The 24,657-nt window shown below is 38.3% G+C and overlaps 4 protein-coding genes across 4 annotated transcripts; 2 read left to right on the forward strand and 2 right to left on the reverse strand.

Annotated features, from left to right (window-relative positions):
- Nucleotides 1–55: 55 nt before the first annotated feature.
- Nucleotides 56–2,561, reverse strand: LOC103333737 (protein DETOXIFICATION 35-like). The gene is made up of 7 exons (XM_089052186.1): nucleotides 2,127–2,561; nucleotides 1,268–1,893; nucleotides 1,120–1,176; nucleotides 791–1,029; nucleotides 577–695; nucleotides 402–488; nucleotides 56–236 (listed from the first exon to the last, which is right to left on the reverse strand). Exons 1-7 carry the CDS (start codon nucleotides 2,520–2,522, stop codon nucleotides 168–170), a joined length of 1,593 nt encoding a protein of 530 aa, XP_088908312.1. The 5' UTR covers nucleotides 2,523–2,561; the 3' UTR covers nucleotides 56–167.
- Nucleotides 2,562–4,666: 2,105 nt separating this feature from the next.
- On the reverse strand, nucleotides 4,667–7,122 carry LOC103333793 (protein DETOXIFICATION 35-like). Its single transcript, XM_008236684.2, has 7 exons — nucleotides 6,820–7,122; nucleotides 5,973–6,598; nucleotides 5,811–5,867; nucleotides 5,482–5,720; nucleotides 5,268–5,386; nucleotides 5,107–5,193; nucleotides 4,667–5,027 (listed from the first exon to the last, which is right to left on the reverse strand). The coding sequence occupies exons 1-7, from the start codon at nucleotides 7,120–7,122 to the stop codon at nucleotides 4,950–4,952; spliced, it is 1,509 nt and encodes a 502-aa protein (XP_008234906.2). The 3' UTR covers nucleotides 4,667–4,949.
- An 8,039-nt stretch (nucleotides 7,123–15,161) lies between these two features.
- SCL8 (SCARECROW-like 8) lies at nucleotides 15,162–17,594 on the forward strand. Its single transcript, XM_008236630.3, has one exon. The coding sequence runs from the start codon at nucleotides 15,422–15,424 to the stop codon at nucleotides 17,354–17,356; it is 1,935 nt and encodes a 644-aa protein (XP_008234852.2). The 5' UTR covers nucleotides 15,162–15,421; the 3' UTR covers nucleotides 17,357–17,594.
- Nucleotides 17,595–19,631: 2,037 nt separating this feature from the next.
- OVA6 (Class II aaRS and biotin synthetases superfamily protein) lies at nucleotides 19,632–24,110 on the forward strand. Its single transcript, XM_089052187.1, is given in 13 exon segments — nucleotides 19,632–20,063; nucleotides 20,152–20,208; nucleotides 20,387–20,497; nucleotides 20,652–20,738; nucleotides 20,834–20,947; nucleotides 21,034–21,240; nucleotides 21,472–21,548; nucleotides 21,550–21,607; nucleotides 22,298–22,459; nucleotides 22,939–23,034; nucleotides 23,036–23,139; nucleotides 23,494–23,577; nucleotides 23,699–24,110. Coding segments are annotated over 13 exon segments (1,635 nt in total). The 5' UTR covers nucleotides 19,632–19,727; the 3' UTR covers nucleotides 23,841–24,110.
- Nucleotides 24,111–24,657: the final 547 nt, after the last annotated feature.

The following is a 24,657-nucleotide window of genomic DNA, read 5'->3' on the forward strand; positions in this document are numbered from 1 at the left end:
TCAGAGATCTCACTACATCTTTTGTACTTGTACATATTAAGGGGTGCACAAAATCAAACTAGTAGGCAAAAGGATATTTATTCCATTCAAAACCTCATTCATCCAAGAAAAAAAAGTTTGAATATTGAACTGGAATGGAGGAGCAAAGAATTTCATTTTCAGGTACTTTAAGCTCCATTATCAGCTGTGACGTCCCGACCACCCCACTTCCTCACGCGTTTTGTTGCTTGCTCCACCTGCAGTTTCATTTCAATATGAATTAAGAAGGAGAAATTCAATACGGGTATATCTAAGGACCATAATGAAAACAGAATTACAAGTCAATTCTTGGTTGTATTTTGCTAAGATTTTCAAATCTCACATGGTTTATGATTTGCAATGAATTGAAATATTGATTATACCTCTATGTTCCAGTTGGTTTTGTAGAGCACAATCAACAGAAGCAAGGTTTGGAGAGCAGTTCCACATATCATGCCCCCCCAAAGTCCCTGCATCAATCACAGGAATTCACCAAACACTTGTGAATTATAGTAACCTACTTGGAATTTGGAAATGATACTACATATCTTAACTTACCATCACACCCAGATTTGCAGTATAACCAAGAAGATATCCAAGAGGAAGTCCAAAAATGTAGTAACAACCCAAGTTTATATAAGCTACCAGTGCCTGCCATCCACCTCCAATTGCAACCCCTTCAAGAAGCAAGCAAGCAAACATGGGCATCAGCAGAAGAAGTGGCATTATTTGTATAACATTTCATAAACTTAGTCGCACATCAAACGGGTACCTGATATTATTGGCTGGATGCTGTTGAGCAACATAGTTATACCAAGAAGATATGCTAGCTTAGCGACCGCTTGTTGCAGCTCCTTATCACTTGTGAAAAGTAGGGAAAAACTGTCTTTGGTTATCAAGATCACAATCATGAAAAAAATCCCAATTAGAAGACACTGAAATACTGTCACATAGACAGAGTATTTGGCTGCTCTTGGTCGTCCTGATCCAAGCTCATTGGAGACACGCACACTGCATTATTAGTGGAAATTAAAAACCTTAATTAACTCATTCACCAACATGAGAATAATCATTCAAATGCAATATCCAATGCTTGTTCACCTTATTGCCACATTTATTCCAATGAACAACATTAGTTCAAATCCGTTAATGTTCACGCTGCGAAAGGAAAAGAAGAGAATGGTATTAGCATTAGGTATCAAAAGCTTATCATTAGCCACCATGGTATTAGCATTAAGATGTTAATTACCAAATAGAAAGGGAACCAACTGCTATAACTGCATTATCAAGATGGCCAGTGAGAATGAGTATGCTCATCATGTACCAAATCTCAAGGCAGAGCATGACAGCAGAGGCAAGGGAAAGTCTTACAAAAGCCCATATCTCCTTGAAAGCCAACCATGAAAACCCAGTCCAGCCGTCCCTGCACCAACCCATTATATACACAACTTGAGCAATTGCCATGCCCCATCTTACAATGTCAAATGCAACAGCCGCACCCAATGTGCCCCAACCAAACACCAAAATGAAGAGACAGAGCATCCCAATTTGTATGAGCAAACCCAAAACTGCAATCCATGCCAGAACCTTAACCTTTCTCTGAGCCTGAAGGAACTTCTGAGATGGAAAAATAATGGCAAGTGAGAACAATGAGGGGATTGTTTGGATAGTAAATTCTCCAGCTAGATTGGCTATGTCATCTTCTTGGCCTAGCAACTTTAAAACGGGTGTGGCAAAGATGTAAATTGGCAAGATGAAGAGGCTGGTTACTAATAGGATTATCCATGAGCGCTGCATGTAAATTCCAAGCATATGAATCTCCCCAGCTCCAAATGCCTGCCCACACAGGGTCTCCAGAGCACTCCCCATGCCAAACTGCATAAACAAAACATATTAAGTTTTCATATTTTTGACGTTCTTAAAGTTGCCATATCGGTACAATTCATGCATCATCAAGGTTCTCTTCCCAAATATATATGTAATGTTATTTTCATTTCATGTACTTAACTAATAGTCGAAACTTCAAATTCATAGTCTGGCAACATATATATATAAATATAACATGTCAGAAAATTGACATATGAGGAACTAAGGGGAAGAAAATTGACCAAGAATCCATAAGCGAATGTGGAAATGACGGAGAGAGAAATGGAGACAGCTGAGAGCTCTACAGTTCCGAGATGACCAACAAAGAGAACGACAGCTGAGTTAGTCCCATACATACACAACATCGTGATCACTGCCGGACCTGCCATTTTCCAGAGCTTCACTGTCTCGGTCCAAAACATACACCGCAGCGCATCGAAGCTCCTCACCGGAGCATAGTCTTCGTTCCCACCTTCATACAGATCATGAGGCTTAGTGCTCAACTGATCAGCGCCAGCAGCTGTGTCCAGTAGCGGCTCCTCCATGAAGATAGGTAGATAGGTCTCTAAGATTGAAGCTCTGAAAGTTGGTTTGGTTCCTTCATTATATATATATACATATAAGCTGTGGCCGTACATTCTCGTGAATCAATGAACTTAACTTATTTAATGTTTAAAAGGTGCTGTAGAAGAATTATTTAAATTGAACTGAAGTAGGTCGGTCGTTTGTGTCTCCGCAGAGACTGAAATAAACGTGATGCAACGCCAGAATAATTTATTTGTTATATAAAGCAGAGCCCTGACCGCACTATATTTGTAGGGATATGATATGCAGATCCAAAGGAAATATCTAGCCATGAAAAGATAAAAAATAAAAATCAAAAATCAAAAGGAGGAAGCTGCTACCTGTGGTTCGTCCCAAAAAAAAAAAAAACAAAACTGCTACCGGTGGTTCGTTTTGAACAAGTCTGACCTAACCCAACCCAACCTGTGCATTTGTCATCCATAACTCGGTTAGAGTCTAATGTTATTTGTATCATATTTAAAGACGAGTTTTAAAAAAAACATGTAATATAATTGTTGGGTCATCGATATTATTCTACAATTTCTCCGATTGTTGTACAACAATAATAATAATATAATATATATATATATATATATATTGAAACTTGTTTATGTTATCTGATTCTAAGGCTGCTTATTTCGTGGAATTTGCATGCATATAAAATATAAATCATATAAAGGTGAGCCACGCACCTTTCTCAGTTTGCAACTTTGAAGCTCATTCTCCATTTTTAGGTGCATGAATGAATGAATATGTAACATATATAACAGGTCATTGTGGTACAGATTGGCCCAAACCCAAAAACCAAACTTGAGTTTGAGCGATCATTTTGTGGGCTGTTTGAAGCCTGCAAATGCCCATTTCCCAAAAGATAGATCTTATACCATTTAACTGAGACAGGCTGGGCTGAAACTGAAGAGAGGTGTGTGCGTGTATTTGTTGTGTAGGTCACACGGGGATGTGCACTGACAATGTAAATTAAACCGCGAATTACTGTTGGACACGTAGTTATGAGCGAATCTGGTGCGCGAATTTAACAGTTTTGATTCGATCACTGGGGAAAAGAAAGACACTCTTTTCACTGAAGCATGCAGTTGCGTTGCGTGTTGTGTTGTGTGTTTCCTCACCTACTGTTGCCGGTCATTGCATAAAATTAACGCTACAGAAATTACGAAAGAAAAGAAACTGAAATGAAAATCTTTTATCTATAATGATCAAGTACAATACAATTGACAACTATTTTATGGGAATAAATAATGAGAAGAAAAAAAACATGAACACACGTTATTTAATAATAACACATCTCCCTTAGAAATGTACCCAAGGGCAAACTGCATATATATTTTAAAATAAAACAGATGTTCATGCTTTTCAAGCGGAATTAATCAAATCATAATGTGTATATATTACATGAAAGGAAAGGGGGCCTTTTCCTTTTCTTAATTAATCACTACTAAATTACAATAATAACGTATTAAGGATAATGTTTGGACCACTGTTTCTATGAAATATCCTTAATTAATTTCTTGCAACTTCACCGAAAACAAGCTGCAAATGGAGAGGGTAGAGTTGTAACTTTAACCGGTTGTAGCCGGTGATGGCTCGTGCCTCCATGTGGAGACTGGAGAGTTGAAATGAATTGAAACCGGTTTTAATTGCGTATGGACAATAATTAATTAAACTTGAGTAGTTTGGCAGTTTGTTTCCCCCCGCAGATTTGATCCCACAATCCTGCATGTATATGTATCTATATATATATATATATAAAGTAAAAGACAGAGAATGGTGAAACATTCAAAATACCAGAAAATGTCATTGGTTAATTCAAACATTAAGAATTGAAATTATTAATTAAATAAGGATAATATGGTAAATTCACATTTTTTATATTAAAAAAAAAAGATAATATGTCATACTTTTATAAAACATAACTACTCATATTATCTTTTCTTAATTCTAAAAATAAAATAAAAAATAAAAAAGAGAACTAATTGGCACATGTGTGAGCATGTGTCAAGGGGCTAGTATTATATTATATGTAAATGTGATGCAACATGACAATAATTTATTTGTTAAACTAAAGCATACCGCGCTGTACTTTTTGGGATATATGATCCTGATTCAAAGCAAACGTCTGTTCATGAACAAACAGAAAAATTGGGTGATTTTAAAAGGATAATGATGTGGGGAGGGGATAGATGAATGTCATTCAAGCCAACTCAACCCATGCATACATCCGTGATTCGGTTGGAAGCAATGTTATTTCTACAATATTTATTGACGACATAAAGAAAACTTGTAATGAGGACTTGGCCTCTGAAAATGGCAAAGCTGCAATTGGAGACCTCACTATATCTTTTGTACTTGTACATATTAAGGGGTGCACAAAATCAAACTAGTAAGTAAAAGGATATTTATTCTATTCAAAACCTCATTCATCCAACAACAAAAAAAAAATATTTGAAAACTGAACTGGAACGGAGGCGCGAAGAATTTCATTTTCAGGTACTTTGAGCTCTATTCTCAGCTGTGACGTCCTGACCACCCCACTTCCTCACTCGTTTTGCTGCTTGCTCCACCTGCAGTTTCATTTCGATGTGGATATTTTAAACTCTCACAGCGTTTATGATTTGCAATGAATTGAAATATTGATTATACCTCTTCGTTCCAGTTGGTTTTGTAGAGCACAATCATCAGAAGCAAGGTTTGGAGAGCAGTTCCACATATCATGCCCCCCCAAACTCCCTGCATCAAACACTTGTGATGAATTAACGTAACCTACTTGGAATTTGGAAATGATACCATATATCTTAACTTACCATCGCACCCAGATTTGCAGAATAACCAAGAAGATATCCAAGAGGAAGTCCAAAAATGTAGTAACAACCCAAGTTTATATAAGCTACCAGTGCCTGCCATCCACCTCCAATTGCAACCCCTTCAAGAAGCAAGCAAGCAAACATGGGCATCAGCAGAAGAAGTGGCATTATTTGTATAACATTTCATAAACTTAGTTGCACGTCAAACGGGTACCTGATATTATTGGCTGGATGCTGTTGAGCAACATAGTTATACCAAGAAGATATGCTAGCTTAGCGACCGCTTGTTGCAGATCCTTGTCACTTGTAAAAATTACGGAAAATCTGTCTTTGGTTATCAAGATCACAATCATTAAAAAAATCCCCATTAGAAGACACTGAAATACTGTCACATAGACAGAATATTTGGCTGCTCTTGGTCGTCCTGATCCAAGCTCATTGGAGACTCGCACACTGCATTATTAGTAGAAATTAAAAACCTTAATTAACTCATTCACCAACATGAGAATAATCATTCAAATGCAATATGCAATGCTTATTCACCTTATTGCAGCATTTATTCCAACGAACAGCATTAGTTCAAATCCGTTGATGTTCATGCTGCAGAAGCCAAAAAAATGAAGGAAAATAAGAGAATGGTATTAGCATTAGGTATAAAAAGCTTATCATTAGCCACAGTGGTATTAGCATTAAGATGTTAATTACCAAATAGAAAGGGAACCAACTGCTATAACTGCATTGTCAAGATGGCCTGTGAGAATGAGTATGCTCATGAAGTACCAAACCTCAAGGCAGAGCATGACAGCAGAGGCAAGGGAAAGTCTTACAAAAGCCCATATCTCCTTGAATGCCAACCATGAAAACCCAGTCCAGCCGTCCCTGCACCAACCCATTATATACACAACTTGAGCAATTGCCAAGCCCCATCTTACAATGTCAAATGCAACAGCCGCACCCAATGTGCCCCAACCAAACACCAAAATGAAGAGACAGAGCATCCCAATTTGTATGATCAAACCCAAAACTGCAATCCATGCCAGAACCTTAACCTTTCTCTGAGCCTGAAGGAACTTCTGAGATGGAAAAATAATGGCAAGTGAGAACAATGAGGGGATTGTTTGGATAGTAAATTCTCCAGCTAGATTGGCTATGTCATCTTCTTGGCCTAGCAACTTTAAAACGGGTGTGGCAAAGATGTATATTGGCAAGATGCAGAGGGTGGTCACAAATAGGATTATCCATGAGCGCTGCATGTAAATCCCAAGCATATGAATCTGCCCAGCTCCAAATGCCTGCCCACACAGGGTCTCCAGAGCACTCCCCATGCCAAGCTGCATAATATAACATATTCATATTTTTGACATTCTTAAAGTTGCCATATTGGTACAATTCATGCATCCACATCAATGTTCTCTTGCCAAATATATATGTAATTAATGTTTTTTTTCATTTCATCTACCTAACTAATAGTCGAAACTTTAAATTCATAGTCTGGCAACATATAATATAACATGTGCTTGACATGAGGGGAATTAAGGGGAAGAAAATTAACCAAGAATCCAAAAGCGAATGTGGTAATGACGGAGAGAGAAATGGAGACGGCTGAGAGCTCTACAGCTCCGAGATGACCAACAAAGATAACGATAACTGAGTTAGTCCCATACATACACAGCATAGTGATCACTGTGGGACCTGCTATTTTCCAGAGCTTCACTGTCTCGATCCAAAACATATGCCGCAACGCATCGACGCTCCTCACCGGCGCATAGTCTTCGTTCCCACCTTCATACAGATCATGAGGCTTAGTGCTCAACTGATCAGAGCCAGCAGCTGTGTCCAGTAGTGGCTCCTCCATGAAGATAGGTAGACAGGTCTCTAAGGTTGTAGCTCTGAAAGTCAGTTTGGTTCCTTCATTATATATATATATATATATATATATATATATCAGCTGCAGCCGTGCGTTCTCATGAATCAATCAACTCAACTTATTTAATGTTTAAAGGTGCTCTAGAAGAATTATTTAAATTGAACTTAAGTATCCCGGTCGTTTGTTTCTCCGCAAACTCTTATAATTTATTTGTTAAATAAAGCAGAGCGCTGTCCGCACTATACTTGTTGGGATATGATATGCTAATCCAATGGAAAAGTCCAACCATGAAAAGACGGGGAAATCAATATCGCTGAAGCTGCTACCGTTGGTTCGTTTTGAACAAGTCTATCCCAACCCAACGCAACCTGTGCATTTGGCATTCATAACTCTGGGTTAGGAATAGGGTTAGGGTTAGGGTTTTGAAGCGGAGGGTATTGGTAATATGGAGCGGAGGTGGAATCTCATGTTGCATCGCTGATTGAGGACGAGAGACTGATGCTACCGGGTTTAGTTGGTATAGCATTTGATCAAGACTAATGTTATTTGTATCACATTTAGAGACGAATTTAAAAGAACATGTAATTTAAAAGTCTTCTCTTGTTGGAGTCATCGGTACTATTCCACAATTTCTCCAATTGCTTCTTACAATAATGATAATAATAATATATCTATTGAAACTTGTTTATGCTATCTGATTCTAAGGCTGCTTATTTTGTGGAATTTGCACCTTTCTCAGTTTGCAACTTTGAAGTTCATTCTCCTTTTTTAGGTGCATGAATGAATGCATATGTTTATGACCAAAAAAGAAAAGAAAAGAATGAATGCATATGTAACATACATAACAGGTCATTGTGGTACAGATTGGCCCAAACCAATAAACAAAAATTGAGTTTGGGCTGAAACTGAAATAAAAAAACTGAGACATGCTGGGCTGAAACTGAAGAGAGGGAGGGCGAGAGAGGTGTGTGTGTGTATGTGTTGTGTAGGTCACGTGGGGATGTGCACTAACAACGTAAATTAAACTGGGAGGGAATTACTGTTGGACACGTGGTTCTAAGCGAATTTAATGCGCGAATCTAACGGTTTTGATTCGATCACCGGGGAAAAGAAAGACACTCTCTTCATTGAAGCTTTCAGTTGCGTTGCGTGTTGTGTTGCGTGTTTCCTCACCTGCTATTGCCGGTCATTGCATGAAATTAACGCTACAGAAATTACGAAAGAAAAGAAACTGAAATGAACGAGAAAATCTTTTATCTATAACGATCAAGTACAATACAATTGACAACTATTTTATGGGAATAAATAATGAGAAAAGAAAAAAAAAACACGAACACACGTTATTTAATAATAACACATCTCCCTTAGAATTGTTTTTCATGTACCCAAGGGCAAACTATAGCATATATATTTTACAATAAAGCAGCTGTCCATTGAACATGACTCCTTCAAGTGGAATTAGTCAAATCATAATGTGTATATATAACATGAAATGAAAGGAAAGGGGGCCTTTTCCTTTTCTTAATTAATCACTACTAAATTGCAATAATAAACAAACTTAAACAACAACACAAAGAGATCTACAATAACGTGGTTTTATAAGACACGACTGAAACCATGAATTTTTTTAGTAGATGTGCAATTTTGAAAGCTAAAAACTTCTTTGTGGATTGAACATTTAAGGTTTTTTACCTAGATTGACCTTAGGTCCCTTCATACATTCATATCATACATGAAAAATTGTTTTATGTAAAAATATTGACTAAGTATGAAAAATTGTTTTATGTAAAAATATTGACTAAGTATGAAAAATGGTTTTTCAGAATAATCATTTTTTCAAGATAATTTTTTACGGCTTTTATTCCTTTCACATCAAATAAGAAAACTTAATTTTGTGGGATTTTAGTATGAAGTATATATTAACTTAATGAGCTATCATTTTTAGCCTAAATCATATTTTGCACTAAAACCGAATTTTCATATTTTGATTTGGTGGGAATTTGATTTTATAATATTTTTATTTGAATCCAAATGGGGCACTTCCTTATTTACATTGTAAACTTAAGTAAATTGAGTAATATAAAAATAAATGAAAGTAAAAAGATAAAGACATTTACTTAAATGCTGAAAATGGAAATAAGGTAAGTTGAGCAAATGGGCAATTTAAGCACCTACAATGATTTTTTTGATGAGAAAAAGTGCAGTTGCACCTCCTTGCACCTTAATAGGTCCGCCACTAGATACGGTATAAGTTAAGGTTAAGGATAATGTTTGGATCACTGTTTCTATGAAATATTCTTAATTAATTTATTGCAACTTCACCGAAAACAAGCTGCAAACAGAGAGGGCATAGTTGTAGCTTTAACCGGCTGTAGCCGGTGTCATGTGGAGACTGAAGAGTCGAAATGAATAGAAACCGGTTTTAATTGCGTACGGACAATACCAAAATATTGTAACGGAGAGAGGAGAGGAGAGGTCCGGTTATTTCGTATTCAGTGATTGCTTTCGGCACCGCAAACGCCTAAAAGACGTGTTAACGACATTTTGCAATGCCAAACATGAAAAACTGAATGCGGTCACTAGTTGACATCTATAATCTTAAAAAACCCAAAACACAGTTTTTTATTGGTAGTTATAAAATAACTGACAAGCCACGTGTAAGTGTTTTACTCATGAAAGAAAATATATATATTGATTAATATTTTAGATAAATGCACCCATAATGTTGTTTAGTGCACCCAAAATGCCCGTGAAAGGGCACTCATTTGATTCATAATTCTCATGCTCACACTTCACATAACGCGTGCAGCGTGCTACGTGGAAAATACACCCATCGGTCATGGATGGAGATTTTGGTGTTTCGACATTAAATTTTGAGTGGAGATGTGATATTATATTTGATATTATATTTGATATGATCCTGATATATATATTTATATTGGACTAGGACAATCTTATTCATTTTGGTTTTTATTACATAAAATTAGTCTCAAATGTGTTTTATTAAAACTCCATAAAAGTATACATTGAATTCGAAGATGATAAAACATTTTAAACCCAACATGTAATGTGCCCAAGTTAGAATCGCTTTCTGTATTTCTATCTCAACTTTATGCCCAACATGTGATGTGCCCAAGGCTTACGGGTATCTATAATTATTTTTCTTTTCTTTCTTTTAATTTAACCAAAGTATGGAGAATGAAATTACTATTATTATTTTTCGTTTATCATGCAAGATTTGATTATAATATTTGTGGGTGAGGGTGAGATATTTAACGAGAAAAACGAATAAGCATACCACACTCAATATTAAATAATAATGAATGATCACAATAACTACATGTATATTAATTATTAAACGAGGAAAACGAATATTATGATTGTCTAATTCAAGTTGTCACATTCGCACATAACCTTTACACTGTGGCTGGCTCTGATATATGCAATGCATACTTTAATTTTATTATTAACAACACAATTACCATCATACCACACTCAATGGTTATATATACTTGCTTTAAAAATTTATAATTAAAAAAAAAGAAAAAAAAAAAGATGCTGGCTAGTAAGACCATGCAATATGAACATAGATGATAAAATAGATTTAGTTAGAAAAAAAAATTGTCCTTGTGCCAGTAGGCGCTCTCAATCATTAATGTTAGTTATTAATGCGTGCGATATCAACATTTTATCAACATATGAGAAATAGCAATCGTATACGGATGACTGACTAAATATCTAATAAAATTAGATTTATAGTTTTTATTTTTTAAGACCTTTCTTATTGAAGAGGGTAATAATATATAAAATTCACACACACAATATAAATTTTAGAATTTAAACCTAAAATTTTATCCGAAAAATCAATTATTCTAAACCACGGTGTTGGCTCGAGTGAAGTCTTAGAGACATTGAACCAGTTGGAGAATTGATTTTCAAGTAAAAAAATCACCGCATCGAATGGTCGACAGGTAGCTGCTTCTTCCTATATGAGCCACCTCTTGGACCAATGAAAAGCCACACATATTATTATTTTATAATTTTATAAATTTATAAATTTATAAATTTGTTAGAGTGTGGCTTTCGTGTGGCATGAATAGCGTGTGCGTGTTACTCTCCTCAAATAGCGCGTAGAGCTCATGCAGTCGGCGCTAATTGGATTCCAACTAGGAACCGTTTAGTCCCGGTTAAATCTAACTCCCTAAACCAAACAGGGGCCCACATCCTCAAATGACAAAAATATCCTCCTCCAATGCCACGAGTTAAAGAGTGATTCCTCCTCCTCCTTCTGTTAGCTCTACCAACTCCTAAACAGACGGCTTTTCCAATTAAAGTAGCCGAGTGCGTGATTACCATTTTTGCCCTTAGGAAAAATATAAATAGTTATTGTTTAGGTGGCGGTGGCGGTGGTGGTGATGGTGGGTGCACCGTGCAGAGGACAGGATGAGGAAGAAAAGCTGTGATATTTTATATAGAAAGCAACGGGGAAAGGAATTTGGTAATTTTGGATATTTAGAATGTGCTTTTCGGGGTCACAGAATTTTATTCGATAAATACATGGTACATGGACGTCGAGTTAGGCAGGGGACAAGTGGCACATATGTTATGTGCTCGACACGTGTCGAGTTATGGATGCCTGGGGTTTTCTGTAGCTTGGATGGTTTAGTTGCTAACCAAACCAAATAGTCATGCATTTTGTCTCACACGCAACCTTTCTATGAAACATCAAGTAGTTGGTAACTTGGTATTAGGGGGAGCGAAATTTCACGCAAAATAAATATACAAAAAAGTTAAGTTTCAATTCAAAGCATTTCTTCTTCCTTTTTTTTTTCCGGGATGGGAAATTCGAACACAAGTTCTTATATACGGTCAATTGCTCTTGTTACGTGCTTGAGCAACAAGTTATTTACATATATAATTATACTTACAAGACTTATTATTATATGATATGTGGCAGCGCTAATTGTTAAAAGCATATATAGTTGACCCGCATCTCACCTCTTCCAAGCATGAGGGGATCATTTTCGTAATTTTGGCTGTGTTAGAATAATTGGTGATTGGACAAACGTTTTAGGGGTTGAAAAGGTAGTATAGCGACTGGCGTTTGTGGTCAAATGCTTTGGTTCTAAGACTTTATCCCACGGGTTGTGTGGCTAAGAAATTCAAATAAAAATCACCACCACCAGCCAAACACAAGCATCAAAACAAAATTCAATTCAATTGGGATCAAAGTGTGTGATTATTTCTTTAATGGAAAGATGCTCCAAATATATATTGTAATAGCTTGGCATTTAAGCCAAATGAACAAGGTGTGGACAATAGCTATGGATTCTTTCATGACAAGCATGTTGTTGTGGCTTTTTTTTTTTTTTTTTGGGTGGGGGATAATTGAAGGATTTTAGCATTTAGTAAACAAATTTAAGAAATTAATGTCTGCGGAGCTTCATGATTTCGGCCAAATGGGCAGGAGATTCCACCAACTAAAATTAAGATGTGGACCTTTAAGTGTAAGGCCTAAGGCCCTCACATGTTATATCATTTTTCGGCATCCTATGTGACGACGTTTAACAACTATTTTTAACCATATGGGTACGAAATTGGGTGAGAAAAAAAAAGTTGTATTGTATGTGCCACTTTATTTTATGCGTTTTATTGTATTGTTGCAATTATTATTGCACCTGAGATTTGTGTTTAAATATTATACCTGTAATATATCTTATATCAAAATAAAACAAAACATTTAAAATAAAAAAGAAGAAGATATTTAGTCATATATCCATTCTTAGCACTAATACTATAGATAAACCCTACACCATTTAATTTATGTAAACAAACATAAAAAATGACAGCTTGCTCTATTGAATTTAATTTTAATTATTAAATTACTTTCATGCACTATTGAGTGTTTTGAGCTTTTTTTATGAGGTTTTGGGGTTGGGTTTGTTTTAATAAATCAATGACAATTTTGTAATTTAAAATAATTTAAAAGCATTTTTGTTATGTTGTAAATGGACTTTGAGTGTATTTATAAAGTCCATTTCATGTACGATTTTTATAATTTGGGTTTATGTATTGGGTACAATAGCGAATCTCCTGTTTATTATTAATATAAAATAATTATGGTGGTATGTCACAAATAAATAAATAGTAGTAATGGTGGTGGGATTTTACTATATGTAGTGAAACCATGACTCCATTGCAACAAGTGATGCTTTGACGGATGTATGTTAAGATTGGGTGCCCAACAATTTCTGGTGAACGTCTCCCCCTTTCCCCTTACTTTATCCACTTTTGTCAGTTACACAATGAATACATGTGCACAATAGGATGAAATCAATTACTTCATCTTCTAAGCTAAAAAAAAATATTTCGTAACTTCATCTTTTATGAACATTGTATGATATCCGTGTTCATTCGTCATTTATAAACGACAGAATACTTTTTTTCTTCTTCTTATTTTCTTTGGGGCAAGATAAGTGGGTGGGTAGAGAGAAGCATGAAATGAAGGTAGCAGCAATCTTCATGTTAAAGAAATTAGATTTGCAGTTGGGTGGCATGTATATGCCCCCTTAAAGAAGGTAGATTTATAATTTAAAGCTCTGGAGTATAGTCAACTTGCAAGCAACTAGTTCTCAATTTTCTTGTTGATGTTTTACTTGAGTATTGTAACAAGTAGTTTTTATGGGCATGATCTATCTTACAAGGGACCTTGAGGTTGGAGAAAAAAAAAGAAGGGGGAATACTCTACCGGAGGCAATATTTCTTTTCTCGCTTGAGGTTTAGAGAATAAGACTACCTAGTTAGACCGATAACTAAGCCCGTATGTATAGAGAAACTCGCCTAATTCCACACGACATGGTCCAATTTTTGTACTAGTTACTTACCCTCCTATCAATAAGCTTTATTCTTGTAAGCTGTAAAATGAAAAGATACATAATTTGAACATTATCATTTCACATGGCCATACACATACAACTTCTGTGGGGTCCGAAACCCATCTTTCTGAAGAACTAACATCTATTTGACCAAATTAGATAAATATAAACCATGATTTCACGAGGTAAACAAACTAATCGACAAATTGTACATTCATTTGCAACATGAAATATTTGAGTTTACGACTCATCTTTTACAAGCTTCACAAGTAGAAGTATATTATTAGCAACATCAACCCACTAGATCATTTTGTAATTTTAAAAACAAAAAAGTTAAAATTAAAATAAAATTTATTTATGTCGGGCTAAAATATTATAATGGTTGTGGGGGAGAGGTTGGCGACGTAGACAAAGTTTTTTTTTTTTTGGGGTCAAAAAGACAAAGTTGAGGTTTAATATGCGACGTAGACAAAGTTTTTTTTTTTTGGGGTCAAAAAGACAAAGTTGAGGTTTAATATCCCTTCATACGTAAAGCCCTGCAACCGACTCGTGTCAGTTAACGCACCAAGAGTCAACCGGGAATCGTCCGTTAGGACAAACCAGCTACTGGAATTTCGAATCCGCGAACTAGCAAACAGAGAGGAACCATTTTACAGTGACGGGGCCGTCATTTACCCTTGCCTGAAAGCACAACCCCATTAGCTACACGTGGTTGGGGCGTCGCTTTCTCGGTGCTCTGGATTGCATTTTCGGGGCTCTTGTCGAAGGCCTTTTGGAATAGTTTGTAACTGTCCTGTCAGATGATCATAGCCGAATAAAGATCATCTCATTCACTCAAGCGAAAAAACACACACCCCACCACCTCCCCACAAAGCCTTTGTCTCCACGCGCCCCGAACTCCTCGTCTCATTCTATTGGTCCGTGCTTTCACGCTCACTGAAATCTCGTGCGGATCCTTGATTGTAAATTTAAAACGGAAGGTCTAAGCTGTAAGCGAAGAGTATATCTACACAGAGCATCCACCGTTCACCGCCATAAATCTAGATCAAAAGTTAATCCAACGGTGGAAACATGATGGCGTACGTTTTCGCGTGGATTCATTTAGGAATTGTAGGATTTAATAATTAAAAAAAGACACCCAAAAAACGAAAAACCAGAAAGCAAAGCTACGAGCGCTCTCTCTCTCTCTCTCTCTCTCTCTCTCTCTCTATAGTTGGAATCTGCCTTGGTTATATTCATTTCATTACAATTACAAATAAATTCAAGGCGATAATAAGAGAGAACGAAACTGTCTCTTCCTCTTGTTTCCCAAAATCCCATGCGTTTCTTCCTCTTTTAGCCTTTTTTACCCTTCTTCTCCCTCGCTCTGAAAACCCCGAGAAAAACAGCAGGAAGAGCGAAAGCCTCCAGAAATGCAATCAGGCTTCACAGGTGGAGCCGGAGCTGGCGGTGTACCTGATTTCTACGCCGGCGGGCGATCCATCTCCATCGCCACAGCCATGAACAACCACCACCAGCACCCTTCTCAGCCTCCCTACCACCGATCTTCACTCTCGGGCCTCTTCCTTGACAACCCCTCCTCCCAGATCGCCCGCCAAACACAATCCCAATCCCAATTCCAAACCCAAAACCCATCAACTCTCATCGGCAAGCGCACGCTCGCCGAGTTTCAAGCCCATCAGCAGCAGCACCACTACCACAACCCTAACCAGAACCTCTATTTACGCTCACTGAAACCCAGAACATTCCAACACTCCTCTCCCATATCCCCTCTCTCTCCCATAGACTTCTCCTCTTCATCGACAATTACTGGCTCTGACTCTTCGTCTTCGGCATCCTCGCTATTGTCTCACCAACGCTTCGGGTTGCCCCTTCTTCAGCAGCTCCGCCCTCAGCCCGTTCACCAGACGCTACCACCTGCCGGGTCCTTCGTCAACAACAACCCGGTTCAGAATCAGACCCGGGTTGTCTCCGGTGTGGACTCCGAGAAGAAAATGATTAGCAACAGGCTGCAAGAGTTGGAAAAACAGCTCCTCGACGATAACGACGAGGAGGACGAAGGCGACGCCGTTTCGGTCATTACTAAAACCAGCAGCGAGTGGTCTGAGACGATACAGAACCTGATCGGTCCGGGTCCGGGTCAGAGCCAGAAGCCCGTTTCGCCCTCCCCCACTTCGTCATCGTCTTCTTCGTCCTCCGTGGCTTCCCCTGCTTCCTCCACGTGTTCCAAGCAGTCGCTTATGGAGGCCGCTACGGCCATTTCCGAAGGGAAATCTGAGGCCGCGGCTGAGATCCTCACGCGCCTGACGACGTCGCAGGTTCCGAATCCTAGACCCAATTCCGAGCAGAGGCTTCTCGAGGTCATGACTTTAGCTTTGAAGTCCCGGGTCAACCCGGTCGATAACCCGCCTCCGGTGACCGAGCTCTTTAGCCAGGAACACACCGGGTCGACTCAGTTGCTCTACGAGCTGTCCCCCTGTTTCAGGTTCGGGTTTATGGCCGCTAACCTCGCAATCCTGGAAGCGACGTTGACGGACAAATCAGCGACCAATAAGGTTCATGTGATTGACTTCGATATCGGGCAGGGCGGTCAGTACGTGCTCCTTCTCCAAGCGCTAGACGCGCGTCTGAATGGGTTGCCCGCCACGGTGAAGATCACCACCGTCGCAGATAATGGCGGGGAGGACAGGTTGACGATGGTAAGACAGAATCTGAGTAAAGTCGCCAAGCAACACGGTGTGGTCCTGGAATTTAACATAGTGAGCCAGAAACTCGCCGAGCTGAACCGTGAGTCACTAGGTTGCGAACCGGACGAGCCGATCGCTGTGAATTTCGCTTTCAAATTGTACAGTATGCCCGACGAGAGCGTGTCCACGGACAACCCCCGCGACGAGCTTCTGCGGCGCGTGAAGGGTCTGTCGCCGCGTGTGGTGACGCTGGTTGAGCAGGAGCTCAACACAAACACCGCCCCGTTCATGGCGCGCGTTAAGGAGACGTGCGGGTATTACGGGGCGCTGTTGGAATCAATGAAGTCGACGGAGGCGGGGGATAACTCGGAGCGAGTGAAGGCGGAGGAGGCGCTGAGCCGGAAGCTGATAAACTCGGTTGCTTGTGAAGGGAGGGATCGGGTGGAAAGATGTGAAGTGTTTGGGAAGTGGCGGGCCCGCATGGGGATGGCGGGGTTCGAGTTGAGGCCCATGAGCCAAAACATGACCGAGGTTTTGAAGCAGCGACTCAGTTCGGGTAATAACCGAGTCAACTCGGGGTTCACGGTTAAAGAAGAGAATGGAGGGATTGGGTTTGGTTGGATAAGCCGCACGCTCACCGTCGCATCCGCCTGGCGTTAACTCACTTTCTCTCTGTCTTTTTTGTTTTTTGTTTTTGTTTTTATAATAATTTTAATTTTTCATTTTCTGGCTAATATTATTAATTGTTATGAAAATACTCTTATGATTATTATAATGTAGTAGGCAGTAGGCTGTAGGCTGTAAGCTTTCCTGATAAAATGGAAAAGGCGGAGGAAGAATGCCCCCACCAAACGAAAAGACAATAAAAATGAGAGAGGTGTTTGGATTTCCCTGAAAATTTATTCTCTCGCTGCATTCATGATCATGATTGTCGTTTGGTTTTGGGTTTAGGGTTAAATGTGAATTGCGGATTGTGGCGTTAGGTATAATTTTGCTGACCTTGCGTTGTAATGTAATGTGGTTTCCGCTTGTTTGTATTCCCAAGTACCAACTATCAGGGCTCCACTCATACATATATATATATATATGAACATTTCTGTTTGGTTTTTCTTGTATTTATGTTGTTTTTAGGGGAATTTGTTTTCCGACGTGTCGGGTTTTGATTGCACCTTTAGGAAGGCCAAATGTGGTATGGGGATTTTCACTGCAATTTCTTCCATTGTAAAAGAATACCAATGCTATAGAAATAGTACCAAACATTTTCGAGTATAAATCCACTGACATGAGGACAATGCAGGACAAAAGATGTGGCTGGTGAGTTTGTTGGTTGGGAAGATTTGAGGATCTTGGGTATTAAATTAGACGATGGCATGGCAAGTTGGCAACGGAAATCATTCGTCATTTACCACTATTATACTCCAATCCAATATCAATGGTTTATTATTCTTTAATTAATTTTAACATTCTATTCCCACTTTCATTTCGGTTGTTATTCAAGTAGGTTTTTAAGAATAATTAATAAATACCACTTTCATGATGTAATAAAGATTTGTTTCCAACCGTTACATCGAATTAACAACAGTTTAAGATTAATAATGTTTCAGCCATTTTGCTCGACATTTGCGATGGATTGAGGAGCAATTGAAATGGAATTTGTGAGAGCTAATATACATTTATAGAAAGGAAGAAGATATACGGATAAATGACAGTATTTTATTGACATAAGATGAGCAACTACCTAGTACAAAAACCGAGCTGTATTGTTGGAAATTAAGCGAGTATCTCTACACCAATAAGAGACAATAAATAAATTGCGGTATATGAATATTTAGTAAACAATCATAAATAAATATGCATTGAACTAAAATGATATGATAATATTTGCATCATGAATGACTGTACAGTACTGTCGACCCAGCGAAATTCTCATAAATACATTAACCCACAAGGTTAGTGTTGATGAAAGAATAATGATATTGGGGGGGTGTGCCTAGCCTATATGCCTTGGTAGCAAAATGTGGTGTGGGAGAGAAACATTAAATTACCATATTAAATGTGACAAGCAAAATTTGATAAAAAAAGAAGAAGGGAGAATTTATGATGCGTGCCCAATAGAAATGAATAATAATGATAGGAGTGTTGGATTTGATGGGCTGAATTATCAGACTTGTGTCACCCAAAAAGTGAAGTTGAGTACCCATCTCACTGCACAAAGGAACCATCCTCGCCTTAAAAGTCAAAATCCTTTTCTTTTTGCAGAACAATAAACTTTTTTTTTTGGTCTTTAAATAAATTTTACTTTTCACCCATTGTCGGAGGAAATTGCCGTAGAGCCCTTCGATTTATTTAAAAAATAAATAGTATAGCCGCGCGGCTATACGTTGGCGTATTTTTAAAAGAGTTTCACTAAAATACCCAAAATGGGGGTTGAAATTATAAAAAAATCCAAGCACTATTTAAACATATAAACACACTTAAAACCCATCATTACACACACTCAAAACCCATTTATAAACACACTAAAAAAGTTGACTTTGGGTGTATTTCTATGTTTAAATAGTGCTTGGGTTTTTTTATAAATACATGTCTAGGATGAGGTTTATTTATAAATTTGTATATTTTTAATTTGTTTTTATAAAATTAATAGTATAGCCGAGCGGCTATAAATTTGAAACGTAGCCACCAGGATTTGTAATGGGCTTCAGATGCAAAAGGTAAAAATAAACTTTTTCATGGGCCATTCTTGCACGAATAAGAAAAAATAGACCATTGACCAAAAAAAAAGAAAAAAGAAAAAATAGACCCGTTAGCTCAAAATGAAATGGGCCGAAGAGCAACTCTCTTGGACTCGGGCCACAAAATCAATACTGTCCCCTCGCTCTCAATGAACGCTGAGCGTTGACTGACAAATCAACGGGAAAGAAAACTGAACAACCATGACAGATAAATGTACCGTCAACATACCCGAGTCATAAACCTCATCTCAGTCATCTCCCCCGACGCTCAAGTGTCAAGTCACTGAGCCGCCAAAATGCTCGTGTCACTGAGACTACCTTCTCTGAGCTCGCTCTTCTCCCCCTCCATCTCCTTCCGTCATCCGGCGGTGCTCCTGCGACGCTACCACCGCTGGTTCTCGGTATTCGCAGCCGGTTTCTCGGCTCAGAGCACGGTGTCGGTGTCCAACGAGGACGCAGTCCATAGTCAAAAGAGTAACCGAGTCCAGGACCGAGGTGTAACACCTCGGTCACAGGACTTCAATGCTTGGTACCTTGATGTCATTGAACAAGCTGAGCTCGCCGATTATGGTCCGGTTCGCGGAACCATGGTCATTCGTCCCTACGGTTACGCCATTTGGGAAGCCATTCAGGTACTCCAAGCTGGACCTCCTCTGTTCTATTGGATTGGTTGCATTGGTTTTCAGTTCACAGTTTTTAAAGTAATTTTCATTTTTGTAGGATTATCTGAATATGAAATTCAAGGAGACTGGTCACAGTAACATGTATTTCCCTCATGTATTGAATTGCATTCTTTTGTTTTGCTTTTGTTTTTTAGATGCTAAGTTATAGATTTATTGCTATTTTATGGTCATGGTCAAATCAATTAGGCGCATGAATGAGTTCTAATTTCAAGTGTTGCATGTGTAATGTATGCTTTATAACTGTGAGTTGTTTGATGTGTGGAATGTTGCAGTTTATACCATACTCGTTTATAGAGAAAGAAGCTAGCCATGTTGAAGGTTTTAGTCCTGAGTTAGCACTTGTGACGATAGGAGCAGTGAAGGACCTTGAAGAGAAACTTGTGGTGCGTGTTCTCTTCGGCTAGCTTTTGTTGTATTTCTTCTTTATGTGTATGTGATTGTAAAAGCTGAATCATATTGTGCTCAACTGTTGAAGTTACTGAGTAACTATGACCTAAGGTGTGGCTTTGATTGTTGCACTTCCTGAGGCTCCGGCAGGTTCGACCCACGAGTGAAACCATAGTCAATAACATGTTCACCCAGTGGATTCATAGTTACCGTGATCTTCCACTTATGATTAACCAGGTATGATGCTTTGTCTCATTATTTGCAGTGCTTCAATTTTCATTAGAAGAATTTCCCACTAAGCTTTGGTCTTTCTCATGAGGAATTTAATTCAGTGGGCAAATGTCACGAGATGGAAGATGCGGACAAAACCTTTTGTGAGGACTCTTGAATTTCTCTGGCAGGAGGAACACACAGCTCATGCCACTCTAGAGGAGGCAGAAAAAGAGGTTTGCGTCTGACATAATGACTGCCCTTAAACAGTTGCAAAATAAGTATCATTTTTCTTTAATACATTAGTTCCGCTCAACTGCAGGCTATACAGATGATTGATGTGTATACAAAATTTTCTTATGAGCAAGCTGCAGTACCTGTTATTGCAGGTCGAAAGTCAAAAGTGGAAACATTTGCTGGTGCTATTAGGACCTACACAATAGAGGCTATGCTGGGTGATTGAAAGGCATTACAGGCTGGAACCAGCCACAATATTGGGCAGACTTTTTCTCGTGCATTTGAAACACAGGTATTTTGATATGCTAGTGTGGTTCTTGGTCAGTTTTATTCCAGATGATTCAGAAAATCAAAGCCTCATTTATACCATTCTATCCAAGTCCATATGATGTCTAATGGCCTTTCTAAAGTATTCAACTTGTGTAAGTTGTTGCTGTGATTGGATAATCATGAGCTTCTATCCTCTAATCGTTTGTACAATCCATCAAATATAGAGGAGTTTGACCAAAAGTTGTGCATGCAGTTTACTGATGAAAGTGGACAGAGGCAACATGTGTGGCAGACTTCATGGGCTGTCAGTACCCGTTTTGTTGGCGGTATTTATGACCCGTGGAGATGATACAGGGTTAATGCTTCCCCCAAAGATTGTACCAATACAGGTAAAGTGCTAAGTTGGAGACCTTAATGCATTTTATGATGCTGATGCAGATTCTTAGAGTTGTGGTCATTTGCTTGTATGGATGTAAACCAAAAGCTTCAGTAAGACTATCTTCTGTAATAGACTATTTTAGAAGTATAATCTATGATATGCCAATGTCAGTGTCTTAGCATACGCTGTGTTTAGTATAAGGGAAACTGGAAACTTATATGTTAGTTTGGTTTAAGTCGCAAGTCATTGGGTTGATTCCTTGCTAGTTTGGGTACTGAAAATCTAATAGTTGTGAATGGCTTCATGAGAGGAGTAGCTAAAGGCTGCTGTAGTAATCTAACTTTAAAATATGTATCGTGTTTGTGGCTTGTTATTATATAGCAAAGTTGTACAATGCATCTCATAGACACTGAAAATTGTGATGCATGGAACGACAAAGTTCATGCCAGTTATGAAAGGAGAAAGTTTTCTATTGATCTTCTGGCTTGTTGTAGTTGGATTAATATATTCTCCCACAGCACATGATTATTTGTTTTAACATTCTCTGTTCTCATAACTAAGAATTCATGCCTTGTTATGCTTAGAGTTCAATTTGGCTGTGCTTGTTTGGTATGTTGCATCTGCCCAGGTGTGTGTGCATACATGGCTTCTTCTTCTTCTTCTTTTGTGTTTATTTAATAAATTCCTTGTTTGCTTCTAGGTGGTAATCATACCAATTTGGAAGAAGGATGAGGATAGAGCAGGAGTTCTCAATGCTGCATCATCTGTGAAAGAAGCACTGCAGGCTGCAGGGATTAAAGTTAAACTTGATGAATCTGATCAGAGAAGCTCAGGATGGAAATTTAATTTCTGGGAGATGAAGGTTTGTCCTGATTCTTAAAGATAAATCATAAACGATACTCTTTTGGTTTCTCACTAAAAAAGATAAATAAAAAGAAAAGAAAAATGTAATTGTTACCCTTTGGCATGTTGCTTTTAGCACATTAATCTTATGACTTGAAAGAAGCTTATTTATATAAAAGCTCTCAGAATGAAAAGAACTGAAAAGCCATCACATATTAGCCATTCCATTATCTCATTCTTTGACTTGCATGAAAATTGAATGGGATGTTCTCCTAATACTTGTTATGAATTCAAAGATTGCGGAAAAATTAGACCTGAAATTGACCTTTCCTCATGCTCCGACTGGCATTGGTTTTAGTGTGTGCGCTACTTACTGTGAGCATATTGTTTCTTTTGTGTGTTGATACCATTGCATGCACAAATCATATATTGATTCTTTCTCTTGCACGAAGCTACTTATATCATCTATCACCTCAATATCAGGCCTTGGTTTTGTAGGGAGTTCCTTTGAGGATTGAAATTGGTCCTCGTGATGTTTCAAGTGGGAGTGTGGTTGTATCTAGAAGAGATGTTCCTGGAAAGCAAGGGAAAGTTTTTTGGAATATCCATGGAGCCTTCAAATTTGGAGGCTTATGTGAAGGACAAGTTGGATGAGATCCAGTCATCTCTTTTGAGACAAGCAGAATCATTTCGAGATAGGTGCATTTTCTTGCTCTTAACATTTAATAGTTTTTATAAGCTGAAGATGCGATTTCGTCCATTGAGTTTTATAAAGCATCATTGGAAAAAATAACTGATAGTGCCCAATGAACTCTTTGAAGTTAACCTCAGTATAAGAACTTAAAGCTTTTTGCTAATTTTTGTCAAGCCAGGTAGTGGTTATAGTTACACCGTGTCTGCAATTAAGTTGTCACCACTGTCATTCTAGAAAGCCGGAGGAGGGGTTTTGAACGCTGTGGCTATGCAATTGATTAGATATCTATTATTTGGAAGCGTTTTTCACTTGGTTGGAATACTTGTGGAGGCATTGACAATAAGAATGTCTTTTTGCAGCAATATTGTGGATGTAAGCTCATATGATGAACTCAAAGTTGCAATCTCCCAGGGCAAATGGCCAAGAGGTCCTTGGTCCGCCAGGTATGTTCTATTAAATGATGTCTTTGTTAATTGCATGATAAATATGCATTGCATAATGTATACTATTGAGGTAAATTGCATTTATGATTCTAATGTGATGAAACTGCAATGATTGGTACAGTAATGAAGATGAGTTAAAAGTAAAAGAGGAAACCGGGGCAACGATCAGATGTTTTCCCTTTGAACAGCCGTTAGGGATTAAAAGATGCTTGATGACTGGTAATCATGCAGAGGAAGTTGCCATTTTTGCAAAGTCATACTAAGTTTCCAGGTTTCCCTCGGATCACAACACCCAACCGGTATCGTTACTACTCAGTCTGTGTTTTATCAAGCCTTCTTTCAATAGACTATAGAAGATTGGACCAAACGATGTCACATACATCTATAAATTGTCAAAAGTGGTTCATTTGCTAAATTCCTTGATTCTTCTCCTCTTTGGAGGAGGATGATTGAGATGTATTGTTATTGTTTTTAGGTCATCAAGAAAGTATTGTTGTTTATATCAAATAAGAAAGTATTGTTGTTCGGTGGTACGTGCCCATTTTGACTCTCCAGAAATTATTTTTCTTATAATACTTACCAGATGTTCCTTTCAATTTCAAAGCAGGTTGGTAGATTCCCTTTTCTTTGGTCACAGAGTACAAAACATTTTCCAAACCTAAAACAAAACAGGTAATTAATGATGAAACAAAAATAAACAAACTTTGAAGCCCCAAAACGAAAACAAAATCCCTAAAAAATTTAGGGGCTCTGGGAGGAAAAGTCACAAACTTGAGGAAGGACTAGTTGCTTACGCCGAAAGCGATTCCTAGGCTCCACTCCACGCACCAGTTATATTACGACGCCAAGAATGGTTTGTATACTGCGGAGTTTGGATTGTTGCGCACTGGTGGGGGCCCACAGTTGTGGAAGATGAGATGGACGGCTCAGATGCGATCGGGCTGTTTCCTTGCGCAGGGAGGGAGGAAAGGGCATCATTTTTGGACTTTTTGCAAGTGCGGGGCCCAGTTGCTTGTGGTGGGTGGGGTTCTTTCCGTGGAATAAAAGTAAATGCGTTAGGGAAAGAGAAATTGTGGAGAT

This window comes from Prunus mume, linkage group LG5 (genome assembly GCF_029339155.1).
Source record: "Prunus mume cultivar Tortuosa linkage group LG5, ASM2933915v1, whole genome shotgun sequence".
Taxonomy (NCBI): domain Eukaryota; kingdom Viridiplantae; phylum Streptophyta; class Magnoliopsida; order Rosales; family Rosaceae; genus Prunus; species Prunus mume.